General features: G+C 30.8%; 3 protein-coding genes across 5 annotated transcripts; 1 reads left to right on the forward strand and 2 right to left on the reverse strand.

Annotated features, from left to right (window-relative positions):
• Positions 1-1019: 1019 nt before the first annotated feature.
• On the reverse strand, positions 1020-1984 carry LOC120083201. Its single transcript, XM_039038852.1, has one exon. The coding sequence runs from the start codon at positions 1857-1859 to the stop codon at positions 1359-1361; it is 501 nt and encodes a 166-aa protein (XP_038894780.1). The 5' UTR covers positions 1860-1984; the 3' UTR covers positions 1020-1358.
• Positions 1985-5572: 3588 nt separating this feature from the next.
• LOC120082528 lies at positions 5573-9556 on the forward strand. 3 transcript variants are annotated; one of them, XR_005483202.1, is made up of 5 exons: positions 5573-6043; positions 6479-6559; positions 7328-7467; positions 8013-8562; positions 9295-9556. XR_005483202.1 is itself a non-coding variant. In XM_039037733.1 (4 exons), the coding sequence occupies exons 1-4, from the start codon at positions 5738-5740 to the stop codon at positions 8068-8070; spliced, it is 585 nt and encodes a 194-aa protein (XP_038893661.1). In that variant the 5' UTR covers positions 5573-5737; the 3' UTR covers positions 8071-8711. The 3 variants fall into 3 exon arrangements, 2 of the variants coding, with proteins under 2 accessions (XP_038893661.1, XP_038893660.1); XM_039037733.1 differs by lacking the exon at positions 9295-9556 and having other exon boundaries at positions 8013-8711; XM_039037732.1 differs by lacking the exons at positions 8013-8562; positions 9295-9556 and adding an exon at positions 7568-7887.
• On the reverse strand, positions 7971-11693 carry LOC120082529 (spermidine synthase 2-like). The gene is made up of 9 exons (XM_039037734.1): positions 11319-11693; positions 10751-10827; positions 10513-10635; positions 10307-10411; positions 9433-9505; positions 9265-9336; positions 8400-8598; positions 8144-8270; positions 7971-8037 (listed from the first exon to the last, which is right to left on the reverse strand). The coding sequence occupies exons 1-9, from the start codon at positions 11527-11529 to the stop codon at positions 7972-7974; spliced, it is 1053 nt and encodes a 350-aa protein (XP_038893662.1). The 5' UTR covers positions 11530-11693; the 3' UTR covers position 7971.
• Between the last annotated feature and the right edge of the window lie 6478 nt (positions 11694-18171).

The raw sequence follows: 18171 nt of genomic DNA on the forward strand, positions 1-18171 counted from the left end.
AAAAACAGTACTATGGATTTTTCAATTTATGTCTAGTAAATTTCATTAAATCTTGAGAGGTGTTATTTTATTTTCGTTCCATATATTTAATAGTTTTTTTAAATTTAAAAATATCTAATACAATCTTAAATTTTTTATTTTGTGTCTATAATCTTTCACATATTCAATATTACTTAAAAATTGATGAACTAATTAAATTTAAAGTTAAATTTTGTGCTTAAGACAAACTATCAAATTTTTGCATGTTTTTAAACTCTCCTTGATATTTTCACAAATGTTGAAATTTGGATTCGACACCTGATAGTCTCGACATTCTCCTATATCTCCTGCGACTTGGCTATATCATCCTTACTTGTTTTAAATACTTTTAGAGTTTCTATGTCTCCTATGACAATTTCCAAGAGGTCACCACCAAACATAAAATTACTCTAAGCTAAGCACACTTAACTTTAGAGTTTCTATGATTAAATTACCGAAAAAGGAAACATAAATGAACGAAGATCACATTCAAATGAAAGGGATTCTAAGAATATAAAATTATATTTAAACAAAGCTTAAAAGAATTAAAAGTTACTCCAAATAAAGTATCCTTCCTATCATTAATTGATTTCGATTAAGTAATTACTTATAGTTGATTTCAAATTCAATAATTTTTTATATTGTCATTAATTTAAAAGATAACATGGTAATCTGCAATGAGCCCTTTTTTTTTTTTTTTTTATCAAGACACATTCTCTTTTTAAAGTTTATGACCTTACAAACAAAATTATTTTTTTTTATTTAACAAAATTAAAAGTTAGGTTCATATATTTATTAAACATTTTTCTAATAAAGAAACAACACCATTTAGAACTATACTTATAATTTCACCTAACTAAAGAAAAATAATAATTTTTAATTCCATCCATTTACATTTCACGACACTAATAATTTGTAATTGGAAAAAGTAAACTATAATACAGACTACCAAACTCCATTTTTTTTAATTAACAAAGAAAAAAGAAAATATATACACACACTTTCTCTTGATATCAATAATTTATATAAATAAAACTCTATTTGAAATTTGGAATCATACAAATTTAATTGGAAAAAAAACAAAATTATATCAACTATAAGAATATGAACACCACCATTTTGCTCCACGTCACCCCCACAAAAACAGTCAGACTATCTTATTTAACACGCGTACAGCCGCCATTGGCGCCTCCTATTTCACCGCGAACGGTCAACTTCCAGCTCATCAGTTGAAAAAGATACGTTAAAAGCCCAAGACCGGACGGAAACCGCCCGTTCAACTTCACCGGAGAAAACAAGACCGCCATCGTCATCACCACCGCAACCGTCACCGCCGCACCCTAACCATTCACCGCCGGCGCTCCCGACGACTTCACAGGCGTCGGCACGGCAGCAAACCGGTCGGAGAAGTTCTGAAACCCACCACCACTGTATTCATCCCCGTCGAAATCCACATCCCCATTATGCCCGTCATCGAAATTCAAAGCGTAACTGATAGGATCATATTGGAATTTCCCGAGCTTGACAGTGGCCGGACGGTTCCTATTAAACCGGCGAATGAAAGTCTTCCATCTCGGACCGGCGACGATCTCAGACCATTCACGAAGCTTTTTGAGGGATCTGATTCCGCCGGTCCACCAGTGATCTTCTCCGTCGAACTTCGTGGATTTTGCCTTCGTCTTCACCCGTTCCCACCATGATACCTCGTCGGAAGCCGACCGGCGAGGTCCAAAGCAAGGGAAGCAAAAACAACTATAGCGTTTAGAGGCTAAAAGAGCATCGGCGCCATCGATTTCTCCGATTGATTCTAATTCTTTGAAAGCTCCGTCACGGTCTCCCATGGCCGAAGAGAGAGAGAGAGAGATTAGGATTTACAGGGAAGAATAACGCTCCCGTATATAGAGCCAACGGGGAGAATTAGAAAGAAGGAAAACGAAACAGTGGGCGACCGGAGATTGCCGGTAAAGTGGTGGGGCCAGTATTGGATAGCCGGTTGTTGAATTATCCGAAAAGAAGCTACAGAGATTTAAAAAAAAGAAATGGAAAACGGGATTATTTTTTAGAGCCGTTGTGCGTGAGGAGGGTATGATCTGGTGTATCGCGGAGAGAATGAGATGGTACAAAAAAGGTGGGGCCCTGGATTAGCTGGCATGAGAAGATTAGAAAAATGAGGCGATGATTAGGGGATGTTGGGTCCCACTTACGGAATCTTAATTCGCTGGCGCTTTTATCCACTGCCTACTGGCACTAACTAATATTCACTATTTTCTTTTTTCTTTTTTCTTTTTTCTTTTTCAAATTTTCATATGTTCGATATATCAAGGGATTTTTTTTTTTTTTGATAATATTGACTTTATAATGTTATTTAAAATAAAAATTTGTCTGCCTCCAAAAATATAAAGTGTCCAACTAATTTTGCAATTGCTCAATTTTCATAAAGAACCAAAAAACAAAAAAGTATATATAAAGTGGACGGTTTTTGTTATAAAAGAGAAGAAAAAGTGGACGGTTTTATCCATTGTTTTTTATTTATTTTATTTCATTTCGACGAGAGGTGGGCCATAGAAATGTCCATGGGCGCAGTGGGACGGGAAAGCCCCCTCTCCGTCCTCACCCCTATTCCATTTTTTGTTCCTATGAATTTTTTCGCAGAGAACGGGGCAAAAATTTTCTGCAAGAATCGGTTTTTCGTTGGAAAATTTTCTCCATCATCATTTTTTTGTTTAAATTAAATATACATTTTTAACAAAGTAATTGTATTCCCTACTATATAGTTTTTATATATTATGGTTTTAGTTTGATTTAAAAAGTTATAAAAATTTAGTCTGCAAATACGGTGTATTTGTACTATAATTTATGTTTTCTTAGATAATGTGTGTAACTTTATGTTGAGTTTGCAGATTTTGCATTTTCTTGCATTACACTCCATACTTTTTAAAATTAGAAATTAAGTCTTTCTTCAATTATTAAATTAACTTTCATAGGTTTAACATATGAATATCTCACCGAGTTTGAGTTTTATAAACTAGTGTATTTGTATTCTGATTATTTCTTTTATTTTATTTCAATTTTTTTGCAAGTAAATATCACTACTTTTTATCTGATGGGATATTTTGGTCAATTTTTTATTTCTTAATTAATAGTGTTAAAATTCATTTTGCCATTTTTCTAATTTTTAAAAAAAAAATTGTCATTTTTTAAAATGAAATATTTTATTTTGTCATTTATCTCGTTGGCCAAAAGAATTATAAGGATTTTTTTGGAGAGGCAGGGAAGTTGGGCCGTGGGCTTTATGAGGTGCGAGAAGTTTGGGTTTTCTAGAAAGCCCACTCCACTATTCAAAAGCCCAAAATGTGGTATGAAAGTCAAAACTCTGACGTTATACAAAAAAGTCAAACACTTCGCACGGATCCCACGAGGCACAGCTTATGCGAGAAAAAACAAGATTTATATTACTTCTGTTCTTTTATAAAAAGCGTGCACGGGCAATCATCCATTCCAACTATTTTGAGTTCAATTGTACGAATTTTATATCTTTGAATTTTTGCACCGATGATCTAAATTAGAGGAAAAAAAAAGAATGAGATTTGCCTACTTTTTAAAAATGAGATATTTTTAATCCTTTATTGATGTTACATTCGAGTAAAATTACAAAAACAAAACTTTCGTGCACGTGAACTGTAAACTAACTCTCTCGTTCTTGAACTCTATTTCCTCTCTCATATGGATCACTCTCCCTAGTCCCTTCTTCTCATAATCTTACTCTCCTCTCTTCTTTCTCACTCTCCAATGCTCAATCTCGTTCTACAACATCGTCAGATCAAGTCGCTCGTCAGAGAAGAAAAGCAAAAGTCCGGAGGAGGAGGAGGAGAAGAAAAAAACCTGCAAGATGGAGAAAGGGAAATTTTGTAAAATTGGTTGAGGATGATGTAAGCAAGAGATAAAAAAAAATCTTAGGTTAAAAAACTACTTTTATTTTGGACCTCCAAAATGGGCCAATTGTACAATCTTCTCTATTTAGGTTAATAATTCGTACAAATTTAGGATTTTAGAGTTTAGGATTTAGGTAGGATGTAGCGGGTTAAAGTTTATAATGAATATATTTTCTCAATCTTTTAGCGCATACAAATATCAACTTGAATACTTATTAGGAGATAAGGTATTCACTAATTATTGTTTAGTTCAATATTTGATGTTTTATTCATCTAGATATTATAGGATTATTCATTGTCTTTTTAATACTTTAAAAGTTCGATCACCACTCTTATATTTAATGAACTAAAAAGATAATTTCTTTTAATTCATATATGAGGATAGAAATTCAAATATCTGACATTTTAATTGATGATATATACTTTAATCAATTGAACTATATAAATTGAGAAAAAAAGAAAGTTTCATTATGACAAATCATTTTGAGAAGGATGCGTAAGTTGAAAAACAACACGACGTTTGATGTTAACCTAGTTGTAAAGAGTCATTATAGTTTTTATTTTGAAGATTTGTTACGAAGTTTTGGTGATATTTACTACTAATTTTTTTTTTAAAAAAAATAAAAACAAAAACAAAAACGCATTTTAATAATAAATTAGGTTCAACCAAAACTTTCGGTACAACCTACCGCGTCTAAAAGAAACTTTTGATACATGAACTTTAATTAAAGGGACCATTTTTGCTTCCTTTAATTTTTTTTTTATATATTTTTTAAAATTACATATTTAGTTCAGATTTTTGTCAATTTTGTTTTATATATTATTATACTTAAAAAAATAATTAACTTTTAGTCCAAGTTATTTACAAATTTGATGGTACTAATATAAATATTGGAGTATGAGCGACTCAACATTACATGAGTGTAACTTTCTCTATTTATAGACATTAATTCAATTTCCATTATATAAATCTGTTGATAATCCACATTTCGATATCAACTAAGTTCTTTTGCCAAGCATTCTAGATTTATTTAAAAACATATTTTTGATCCTTCACAATCATTTACAAAATTCATACAAACAAGTTCTTAGTTTCTAGAAAGTGTCATCTAAATTGTGTACTTTAAATTTATTGTAAAATTTAATATAATAATAATTTAATATTTTTTTTGTACTAATGACTCATTCTCAATCCCGTCAATCTTTAAGTGTTTGAGGCAAGAAGTAGGTTATTATAGTTGAGTTACAATAGTTTGTGTTCGGGATGTAGATTATTTTAGTTTGGATTATAATAATATGTGTTTGAGATATAAACTATTTTATTTTGAGAATAAAATAGTAAAACGATAGCAAAGAATAAAAAAATGATAAAGATAAAATAATAAAAATTGTAATAAATAGTAAATAATAAATAGTGTAGTAAATAGAGGTTTTAAAATAGTATCGAATATAACTAATTGAAAAATAGAAAATAATATTCACTATAGTAAAATGTGATTATTATGATAGTTTTTATGTTCACACACATCCTAAATGATTAATCATCGGCTCCTAAAAACAAATAAAATCTAATCTTTTAGTTGCCACAAAGCAATGATGATCACTATAATAATTGTCAATGCAATATTATAAGTGACGGATCCAATTTAGTAAAAATAAATATAATGAGGGAATTTGAACCCCTGCACCCCTGCTAAATCCTGAGTTAATGGCTTCCATTCCCGTCGGCTCCACTGAATATTGAGATCGGAAACTTGGGTTGCGACTGTGATCGTTGAGACCGAACCATGCCTGGACCTGGGCCGCACATGCTCTACGCCATGGGCTCAGGCACCGCTCTGACGACTCTCACCGACGGCCGATTCAGCCCCCACCATACCCTCATTTACACCGTCAACGCCTTCTTCGGCCCCGACATCGGCTCCTTCTCCGATTGGCTGTCCTCCGTTCTCGGTTTCTCAGGATCTTCCGTTCCCGACGCAATCCATCATCCCGTTTTCTACATTCTCATTCTGGGTCTTCCTCTCTGCCTCTTCTACTCCTGGCTCTCCTCTTTTCTACTCCAAAAGGGCCTCCTCGAGTCCGTCTCTGGGGTGAGTCAATTCACTTCACGATTCGGCAGATTTTGAAATTCCGTGTTCCATTTTTGGATCATTGAATTTGTTGTTGGTTACTAAAATCTGAAGAATTGTGCGAAGACCTAATTGGGTCTCTCGATTTTTTTTTGTGATTGATTATATTTTGATTTACTTTGTTGTAAGATGATTCTTAAGTTATGCTCGTGTGGATTGATTGCAAGCATGATGGTGAATTTGTTAGAACGATGTTGTATTTGGTTTTATCTTATGGTTTGAAATTGGGCTGTGAAATATACTCTTTGTTTTCTTTTAGAAGGGATTGGTTACTCGATTTACATATTTATGAATTAGCTGCTTCTAGTGAAAAGAAATGGAAAATATTGTCATCTTTTAGAAGATTGTCTTGAGATATTAATCTTCATCCTGGTTTATTTTGCTGTATTGATGTAGGTATCTCTTAATAGAAGGCAATGCTTGTTGCTAATCTCAGCTGGTTCTTTTTCACACTTCTTTCTTGACCATTTGTTTGAGGTAAGCTTTACATCAAGAATTTAAATTGCCCCATCACCAACCTTTCTGCCTCTGTAAGTTCTTTGATCATTTTTTAAAGTAAAATAGTCTTGCTTGATATAGTGATGTGTGAGAATACTAGTTAGTGGTCTATAGGTAAGAATAGTAGGATATTGGTAAGGGGTACTTCGGGTAGTTAGTGGTGTCTTAGTTATAAATAAGAGGAGTTGGACACCTTGGGGGACTTGGATCGTTTTGTTGAAAGCTTCGATTGTGGGACTTTGGTGGAGAGATATCCCTCTGAAAAGCTATTAGTTTATCTTAACTTCTCTTGATATTACAATATATTCCTATCCTTGCGTTCTTTGTATTTCTTTGAATTTTCTCGTTAGGTGGTATCCTAATATAATGCTGCTAAATTAAGCATCTCAGGTAAAGCACCTGTGATGAAGAGATGTGACGTGTGTTCAAATAGAAGTTTTCTTATATCTAGGAGGGTGCAAGGGAAAATTAGTGTTATTATTAATGTCTGGTTAATGATTTTTGAGGTCTTTGGTGGTTTACAACAAGACAAGATATATCACAAGTTAGTTGAAAATTATTATCCAATCAGATGAGAAGTACAACTGATATATCTTGTCTTTGATGAATTCATTCATCAATTTTCGACTTTCTTTGAATCGTCTCCCTTTGGAGTGGGATTGTTCTTTCATGTTTTATATTTCTCAGAAACTTATATAATTAAACAAGATGGGTTGTACTATTATATCTCTATCGCGAAATTTGCAGGAAAACGGGCATTCGTCAACATACACTTGGATATTGAGCACTGGTTGGTGGGAGAACCGAGCACCAATCAATCCAGATGCTGTTATGGTTGTTGGATTCTTGTGCACTTGCTTAATTGGCGGCTTTGTTTACATTAACAGGTTCGTGATACCAAATATATTCATTTACACTGTGCCATTTGAGTTTCATTAAATCTTTAGCCTGTACTCAAAATACCATTCATGCTTCTTTATGAGACAGAGCGAAGTCTGCAAAGTCGATTTCAAAACAATCATATCAGTCGGTAAAGCTTATCATAGTTGTAGCTACCCTATATTCCATGTGGTGTGCAAGCCAGATATACTGGGCTAGCCCCCGTCGACCAGCTGTCGGCGAAGAAGCCGACCTTGGAGTTTTAGTGTTTCTGGTTTTCTATTTTTTTCTACCTCATTATCTTTGTATAAAGTCCATGCAACCAAAGGATCTTGAAATCAAACATCTCCCATTGTGATAGATGAGATATTCATTTATATTAGAAAAGTCTCGATTGACAACAGTTTCCCGTTGTCACTTTCACATTACAGCCTACAGTTGATGAACTACTGAATTTGGTAGACTTTAGTATATGCACATAATTCGTTCATATACTTATACTTCTGAGTTCCTCATGTGTATTTGGAACCCATCGCCGACTTTGCGAATGCAGGAAGACAAAACGCAGCAGTATGGATCTAAACAGCAGAGTTACACAGCCAGTTAGCTAGATCTTAGGAGTATGCATAGCATAGCATGGCATAGGCTTATGAACAAATGTGAGAAAAAGAAAGAAGAAACCACCTCTGGGTTGTAGAACTTAGGGGGTCCTTTTGCAACACCAAAATTTCCTGGATCCAACAGGTTCACCGGGTGTTTGAAGTCGACTGATGGACCGGCGGTTGAACAGAGCATGAAGCCGATCACTCCACTGAATTTGGATCATTTAACAGGGAAAAGAAAGGTATCAGAAAACTTCAGATTGTGCAGAAACATAAAAGTAAAGAATTTTGGAAATGAAACAAAGCTATATATAGGATTTGTTTTCGGTTGGGTTTACCTTGGATATGAAGGAACAGAGGTCCAAGCATAGTTTACAGAGCCTTTGAAGATGTCACGGCAAAGAGTTATGGTATCTTCCATGGCGAAATTGTTTTGCCATATGCTGTCAGCCGGAGTCGACATTACGCCACCGGGCTTCAAAGCCGTTGCCATTGATTTAAGTAAGTCTTCATTTGAAAGCTCTGTTGCATAAGCCCCTGATCTCCAACCCACATTCAATTGGAAAAAAAATTATGGAATGGTTAGCTAACTATTTGGTTTTCGATTTTGAGTTTTAAAAATTAAACTTGTTTTCAAAAAGTTTTTAAAATTTGGGTAGAAATTTAAGTTTTGTTGACTTTTTTAACACTTAAAAGAAGAGTATTTCTTTTGTTTTTTCACGAAGTTGAAAACCATAGTAAAAAATTCAAGGGGAAGCAAATATTAATTTGAAAAATAGAAAATTAAAAACAAAATCGTTATCTCAATTTATACTGAGTTGTATCACTTAAAACTAATAACTAATAATTATATACATTGAAACTTTAAGCTACATTAATCATTTGTTTTTTGAATTTTAAAATTTGTGCTTGTTTATTATTTTTTTTTTATTATTATTAATTTTGAAAGCTCGACTTTAAATTTGAAAACATCATTTTTGAAAAAAAGGAAAACAAAACAAAACATATCGATGTGAAAGTAGTATTTATAAGTTCAATTTTTAAAAATTAAAAAACGAAATGATAAAAAACGGAATTATTAACACTTACATAAAATTTGAGAAATTATTGCAATAGTAGAGAAGAAATTTTGAAATCAAATAGACATTAGGACAATTATTAGTTGAAGTTTTAAATATATTCAATGAAAAAATTATAGCGTACCCATGCCCTGAAATGCATCAATTATAATAGCATCATAGGTGGCTGGAGGAACAGATTTGATGAAGGCCACACCTAAAACAACGAGCAACCATTATGACAATTAGAAACAACACGAAACACAAAATCCGACAACATTCCTCGAACGACATGTAGTTCTATGTTTCATACCGTCGCCTATGCATACATTCACACGAGGATCCTTGTACCCGATAGCAATGTCTGGGAAATACCTTTTGTAAACCTAAATGAAACACCATTTTATTAATTAGTAAGGAAAAACAAATTCTTTTCATTATGTATTCTTCTTTCATAATTTCAGCCACGCAAAATTGAAAATTAAAACATAATTAATTTTGAGTTTCTGAGGTTAAATTAAGGTTTAGTTCCTAAACTTTCATATTTGTGTTTTTGTCGATCTCTATAATTTTAGAAAAATCTAATTGAGTCATTGAATTTTTAATTTTGCCTCCAATAATAGGTTCTTGAATTTTAAAACTGTCAATTAGGTTTATGAACTTTTATGTCTAATAATTCTATATATGCACACCTTTGCCAAAAAAAAAAAAAAAAAAAAAAAAAAAAAAAAAAAAAATCTATATACACAGACTAAAATGAATAGTTAATAGACATAAAATGAAATTACTATATCTTGTCTTAAATAAGTTCGTGAAGCTTTTAAAAAGCCAAAGAAATATAAGATACAAAATCAAAAGTTTAAGATCCTACATGATACCTTTAAAGTCTAGGGATTTAGACCTATTAGAAACAAAATTGAAAGATCAAGGACTTATTAAACATTTTTAAAGTTTATTAATCTATTTGATACATGAAAATACGTAGGTGTTGCTAGGTGAGCGGTTCAATAAAAGGTTGTCATGTGACTTTTTTTTTGTGTGTGTGTGTGTAAAAAAAAAAAGGAAGCGTGGAGTTAGGTACAACGTAAAGCCGTGTCTAATCATTGATCTTTGATACAAACCTGAAAGTTCAAGAACAATACTTTTGATTTGATCGAAAATATATGATACTCAGAAGTATAACTTACATCGATCACCATTTTGTCGAGATCACAAATGTCGATGTGCTCCACACAAGCATGTCGAGATATTTCTCGAAGAATCCCTCCATCCCCACCCCCAATCAGCAAAACCTAGAAGGTAAGTATTAATCAAATTTTGTATTCAAATTAGCTAGTAGATTGTAACTCATAAGACACTTGAAATCATTATGATATGAAGAAAAAAAAATCACCTTTTTGGGATTGGGAATAGAACAAAGTGGGAGATGAGTGAGCATTTCTTGATAAGCAAACTCATCCTTCTCTGTTAGCTGAAGGGAGCCATCCAAGATTACAACCTTCCCATGTGTTGGTGACTAATTTTCAATTAAAAAAAAAAAAAAGAAAAAAAAAGAACTTAGCAAAATTAAACAAAAGTAACAATTAATTTAAGGAAAGTAGACCAGAAATAAAAAAAATGAAAAAAAGTACCTGAAAAACAAAAAGATCTTGATATTGGGATTTCCCCTTGAATATGACCTTCTCTAGCTTATAGACATGTGCCTCCTCTGTTAATTTAAATTACATCATTAAAGAGTGCATAATCATGGATTATGAATACTACTCAAAAAGAAGACTAATTATAAATTATCCTTATACTTTTAATTAATTGGGAATTGGTTCTATTTTAGGAGAAAGAATGGCTAAGATATCATCTTTGAAGTTGGTTCAATTTTAGTCTTTGTACTTTCATATGTTCCTGTACTTTCAATAAATCTTAAATTTAGTCGTTGATGTTAGTTTATTGTTGTATTTTTTTAGCTATTAGCATTTTTATTATAAATTTTGAAAACATATTCACGTATTATATTTCTTTGCATGAAAATTATTATTATTATTATTTAACCAAATTCGATATAAATTAACTTTGAGAGACTAAATTTAAGATTTATTGAATGTATATATAGACTAAATTTGTGCATCTAAAAGTATAGAAACTAAAATTAAATAGATTAGCTCAAGGTACAATGACTAAAATAAATTTTAACCAAGAAAATACCAGGATAGCATGGGGCAATATCGACATAGCAGCCAGGAAAAACGGGTGAAAAAGAGGTCTCGTTTTGAGCTCCATTTTGAGTGCCATTATGAGTACCATTTTGAATAGGAGAAAAGGAAATGATTTTCACAAGCTCATTATGGTCGGTTCCGATGGTAGGGACATGGAGTTGAGCTTTCGTGGAGGAAGAGACACCATTTTGAAAGGTCATTTTGGAAGGATTTAGTGGATATATATTGTGATAGATTAAAGAGTATTGAGTGAGTTTTATTTTGAGGGAATGGGGGCAATTTATATAGTAGTTGAAAGCTTTGGGAGAACAACAATATTTTGGATTGAGGGAAGGAAGAAATGGAAAGTTTCTAATGCATGAAATGAGAGTGGTGGATCAGAAAGTTTGTGATTTTCCCTCTTTATAAGTGATTTTTTCTTCAAGGTGAATTGTACTTTGTTATTTAGACTAATTTGGATTCTTATGCTAGCTAGAAGGTTTCTCTCCTTTTTACCTCATTTTATGATCCCTTTTGGTGGTTTACATTACAAGAATCCTTTTGTGGTTGGTGGAATAAGGAGACTTTTGAAATAATATGTTTTTAATTCTTCTTTATTGTTTTGATAAATAAAATAGTGTTTCTTTGGATCAACAATATGTGGAGATTCGAACCTATAATTTCTTGGTTGAAAGTATATTGTACGAATAACTAGTTGAATTATATTAGTGTTGATTAAAATTAAATAAACTAGTTCGATATTTGGTTAATAATCGATTTTAATTATATAAATTTAGTTCGAAAAAGAAAATAAGACAATATCTAGAACTTACATGCTCTAAGTCAAATTTTCGTGAAGTTATTTGTATACCTTCCCTAGAAAAGAACCCTACAAAACATACCTATGATCCTATTTAATTACACATTTCCCTATTATAAATAAGGGGTTTACACACACTCGTTTCATGCAATTAACTATGTATGAGATAATCTTACCCTCTTCGAGTCTACTTAAATCATATTAATAATGTCATGTATTTATAAATAACACTTAGGAGTATGCTCAAATAAAAGCATCTAATTAAATAATCTTGGATGTCCTTCATAAATCTCAAGTTAATTTTAAATTTTCATGTTAAGGAGAAATTATTTGAAGAGATTGTCTCAATATATATGACAAATAATTTTTCATGGTTTGATGTATATTAATGACGAGGAACACATTTTTGCTATTCTACTAATACTTGTATTTGCTTTGCTATTCTGCTTGAGCACTTGGCTAAGGAAGAATTACAAGATGAAAAATTTAAAAAAAGGATGATTCGGGTTTATATGTTAGAGACTAAAGAGAGTAAGAAATGCAAAGAGAAGATGCAGACTCATAAAATTCTTTGATTTCAAAATCCCAATAACTCTATGTTAGGTCCCCATTTAAGGGAGCTCCAAATTTTGTGTGTTTGAATTTTGAAATATAGTGATGAAATGGGAGAAATTTTAAGAATGGTAGGTAGGGATGGAAAAAAAAAAAAAAAAACCGCGAGATCAAGTCCCTATGGGTCCCGATCTGATCGGATCGGGAAATCTTCGGTTTGACTAGTCAGGTCAGAGAATCTTCTATTTGACTGAGAATGGGGTCAAATCGGGGACCTGCGGACGGGGATAGTATCCTTGCCCGGATCCTGACCCTAATTAGTTTTTTTAACCGAAGCCCAAACCATAATGGCTAATTAGTAATTTCATCTTTAGATTTTTTTTTTACCAAGTTCCAACCCTATTTTCATTATTCACATTCAGCAGCTAGCTCCTCACCATTGATTTCTACCGTCGAGCAAACAACACAAAATAAAGAGGTCTGGTTTGATGGTGTTAACATTCAACAAATGGAAGCTAATGAGATCCTACACACTCTAACTACATCAATTTTAGTGAATCAGCATGTGTATTCTTGTTTTTCTAGAATTTAAGGTTTATAGAAGTAACCTTTGAAGAATCCATGAATTGTTCCAAATCTCTGCAAATTTCTTCTTGTAATCTTGAAATAGACTACCATAAGATCTTCACCGCTAAACTCTTGATCTTAGATTGAGTGGTGATACTCATATTGAGATGATTCTGGGATGAACTTTGAGATTTGGAGAGAGTTTTGACAGAAAACTGTTTTTCTTCAAAAATTGAATTTTTGCATGAGAATTTCTACTGAAATTAAAACCCCTACTTATTGGTTTGAACATGCAATCTAGTTTAACAAGAAATTGATACTCAGTTTCCCACTAACTTGATTGATTAGTGGTAACATTTTGGAAAAATCCACTAACATATTATTTATTTTTAATTTAATTCAAATTATCACAAAAATCAAATTAAATTAGAACAATTAATACTGAATTTGAAATTTATTCAAGTTTAAATTAATTTACATAATTTATCTTGTTTTTAAATATTTATTTAATTAAAAATAATTTAATATCAAATATTAAATTAATAAACACCTAGTCCAAATATGAATCAATATTCATATAGAGAATATTTAAATCAAATTTAAATATTTTAACTCTCCAATTACACTTAATTCGATAATTAAATGTTAATTATATCGTATATAATAATCCAAACCCTAATCCGAATTTGAACATTTCAAATTCATTAAACACGTTATCCTAAGGTTTAATTCATTTACAAACTAGTAGAGGGACTTAGTGGATCTACATATCATGAGTTCCAACGATTTGAGATTAATTGGCTAAACTCCTTTATCCGGATTAATCGATATTCATTAACTACCGAGACATATCACTATAGGTCAGTAGTTGCACTCTCATCACTGTAGATATATTTATGTCCACTTGATTTAACTATAATCAGTAAGTCGATTCTTCACAGGTTGTTCGTATTTACAGTTGCATCAAAATTATTGTTTTACCCCTGTAATACATCTTGTTCCTTAAGTCTCCACTAATCCACAAATGAACAATTGGTTTATGGTTCGACCTATAAATTGAATCCCTCTCGGCCATAGAGAGGGTGGCACCCCTTATTTAAGACTAAAAATCAGTACTTAAGGGAACAACCTATCTACTACCCTGAAATGAGTAGGAGTGAGTTCCATCTTGCAAGACTATGTCTCTAGCTATCTACCTGGTCTGACCCTTAAAATAAGAAGCTTATTAAGCGACGATGTTGAGCCACTCTCATCCATGCAGATTATAGGATAATCTCGAATAAACAAGAGTTTATAGTTAGCTCAGGATTGAGATCGAGTTACCTTAGGTCATCAAATTGAAATAGTCAGTTTTAACAGTAAACGGTCATTATAAAGAAAAGTGACTATTTCATGATCTGGTCTTATGCAAACAACTTTTGCATAGACTGCCCCCACTTGCATGTCTCCACATGAACGATTAGGGATCACATAATTTGTATCTAATACAAAGCAGGCCGCATCCGTAGTGTCCCTAGGATAAGGTACCCAACCCTATCTTTATACTTATAGACCATTTTGGTTATATACTAAAACTTGATCCTCTTTTATATCTCTACATAAAGTTTAAGTATTCATGTTATAGCCATGGGTTCGTTAGTTTATAGGATTTAGCAATTTAAATGCAATTTACATGTTCAATAACAACTCTATTGAATAAACTTCAATAATAACTTTATTGTAAATAGAATATGTTTAAAGTTTACAAACTACGAGTTTTAGAATATATAACCTAACATGGTCTGCCATCGAATAAGCCATAGTATCGTCGTCTGTCAAACAAGCTGTCATCAAAGTTGTTGCTGCCTTCGAGTACACCCTACTGTCATCAATCAATGTAAGTTACTGATTTTTACTTGAGATGTAAACTTTGTAACTTTTAAGAAAATCCAATGACTTCTATTGGAAAATCCAAATCCATTATAGCATAATCATACTAATGAATTTTGAAGAAGGTATTCTAAAACTTAGAGAAAATTTTACATGTCAAAATGTTGAAAAGTCGGTTTCCATTCAATTTCCTCCCCCCTCCCTCTCAAAATCGTTTATATACTATACAAGTCATGGAATCTTCCTATTAAACTGAAAAGTCGAGTCTCTCTTCGTTACACATTGTTGTATGTTGGTTGAATAAGGGAAACGGGGAATCCCATCCCCATCATCGCCATTTGAAGGTGGAGAAACCCCCCTCCCACTCCGATCCCGTTGCCAATCCTAATGGTAGGTCTAGATGGAGAAATGCTTATTTTTGTAATGTCGGAACAAAAAGAAATTGCTAAAACAGAGCAAGGGAAGGGCTTTGATGGTAAGTTGATAAAATCTTTAAAGAGAAAGACTAAATTATTACATGTTAAAAGTATGAAGATCGAATCATTAATTTTGAATTTTTAGGAACCAAATTGTTGCTTTTATCAAAGTTCAGGGACTAATAATGATTTAAACCTATTTCTAAATATCTAAAAAAAAGTATAAAAGAAAAAATTATGTAAAGATATTAAACATCTATCTCTTTTTAAAATCTAAACTTCTATTGGATAACTATTCAATTTTTTGTTTTTAGTATTTTTTGAAAATTAAGCTTATAAACATTACTTACACATGTTATCCAATTCATGTATTAATTTTTGTGAATACCAAGCTAATTTTTTAAATTAAATAAAAAAATTATTTTCAAAATATAGTTTTTTGTTTTTAGAATTTAACTAGAAAAACAAGTATTTCTTAAACAAAGATGACACCTGTAATTAAAAAGTTGGTTAGAAACATACATAAATTTTAGGTTTAAATACTATTTTGGTCCCTGAACTTTGATACTTGTTCTATTTTAGTTCCTAAATTTTTATAAATATCTATTTTAGTCTCTGAACTTTTAAAAAATGCTTACTTTGGTCCATACTATTAAATTTCTATAACTTTTAAACAAAATGATGAGATGGCTTGTATTTTTAAATGGCTAGGCTGCCAAATAAGTTAGTAATGCTAAAAAATGCAGGGTTTCAATTTTAAATTAGGTGATAAAACATTTTCTATCGAACTCAAAAGTCATTTTTCGTTCAAGAATTTGGTCGTTCAGCGTTTTGGCACATTGGTTATTGATATTTTACTTCACCTTCATTTTACTCAACACATGCTAGACGCAATTTCATCAAAGAATTAACAAAGTTTTAATAGTAAATGACTAAAATAAATACTTTTTAAAAGTTTAAGGACTAAAACAATATATTTTTTTAAGAGTTTGGAGACCAAAATAGAGCACAGTTGAAAGTTCAGAGACCAACATAGGATTTAAATCTAAATTTTAAAAATAGAAAACTAAAAAACAAAATTTATTATTAAACAAGGCCCAATAATCTAGATTTCTTAAAAATAGATATCACTTATGAATCAACATATATGATTTTTCCAACAAGCCACACATTTTATTTTCTTTCTTTCTTTCACTTTTTTCTTTTACAATATAGAATAAAGAGATTGAACTTCAAAACCTTGAATTTGATAGTACAAGTTCATGTCCGTTGTTATTATTATTATTATTATTATTATTATTATTATTTATTTTTACTTGTGACAAGAAAACAAAAGAGAGCAATGTAGGTTTTTTATGGTGTGAATGAAGTATAAGTGCGTTTGAAATGTCAAAAAACTATTGGACAATAATGGTTTTATTTTAATTAAATAAAATCTGTTGCTCTCTCTTAGCAACATTTTATTATTTATATATAAAAAAACATTTTATTATTATTATTATTATTATTATTTTGAAGAAATAGCAACATCAAAATTCTGTTCTAATCAAATCAATTCTACCAAATTCAACGACTACATCTTATTATTATTATTAAATTCAAATTTCTTGAAAATGATAACGCCATGCATATTAAGCCACATAATATGATTACAATGACCCACACACTATATATGAATCTCTACACAAAAATATCTACTTTTAATTCCACCATATATTTTATTTTTCAAATTATTCTCTCTTATTAAAACAAAATCATATTCTTCATCTCAAAAAAGAAAAAAAAAATCATATTCTTAAACATTAAAACAATACACTACTTCCTAGATGCTTCTTAATGTTGTTTGTTGACTTTATCAATGTTTTCTTTTCCTTTTGTGGAAATTTAGAAAAACTTATTGTTTATTTAAAAGTGGTTTTTCTTCTCCCCACTTAATTGTCCTATCAAAATGAAGAGATTATTTCAATATTTTAAAGTTCCAATATAATTTCAGAGAAAAATATTTCGTAGAATAAGTTCTTAGTTTTAGTTTGGTTCTTATATTTTATTTTTTAATTAAAATATCATTTTTATCTTTATATTTTAGAATTTGTTCAATTTTAATTTTTATATTTTTAAATATCCAATTTTAATTTCTATATTCGATAAATCTTAAATTTATTCCCTATATTTATTGTGAATTATTTCATTACTTTTTATTTTTATTTGTATTTTTACTATAATTTTTTAAAATATATTCACATATTGTATTCCTTTGCATGAAAATATTATAATCATTTCAATTTCGATAAAAAAATAACTTCGATGGACTAAATTTAAGATATAGTGAAAGTACAATTACTAAAATTAAACATTTGAAAGTATATGGACTAAAATTGAACCAATCTCAAAGTAAGGGACCAAAATAGTATTTTAATCTAATTTTTATTTAGTCTATTGGTTTCAATATATTACATTTTTATCTTCATATTTTGAGTTTAATTCTCATTTGATCTCTTGATGTTTCAATATTTTACACTTTTATCATTGAATTTTTATTAATGTCCATTTTGCTATTTGACCTTAATTTTTAGTTAACTAATTTTAACTAACTATGATGTGAAATTTTTTAGTTAATATAATAAAAATGAAAAATTAGT

Source organism: Benincasa hispida, chromosome 8 (genome assembly GCF_009727055.1).
Source record: "Benincasa hispida cultivar B227 chromosome 8, ASM972705v1, whole genome shotgun sequence".
NCBI lineage: Eukaryota > Viridiplantae > Streptophyta > Magnoliopsida > Cucurbitales > Cucurbitaceae > Benincasa > Benincasa hispida.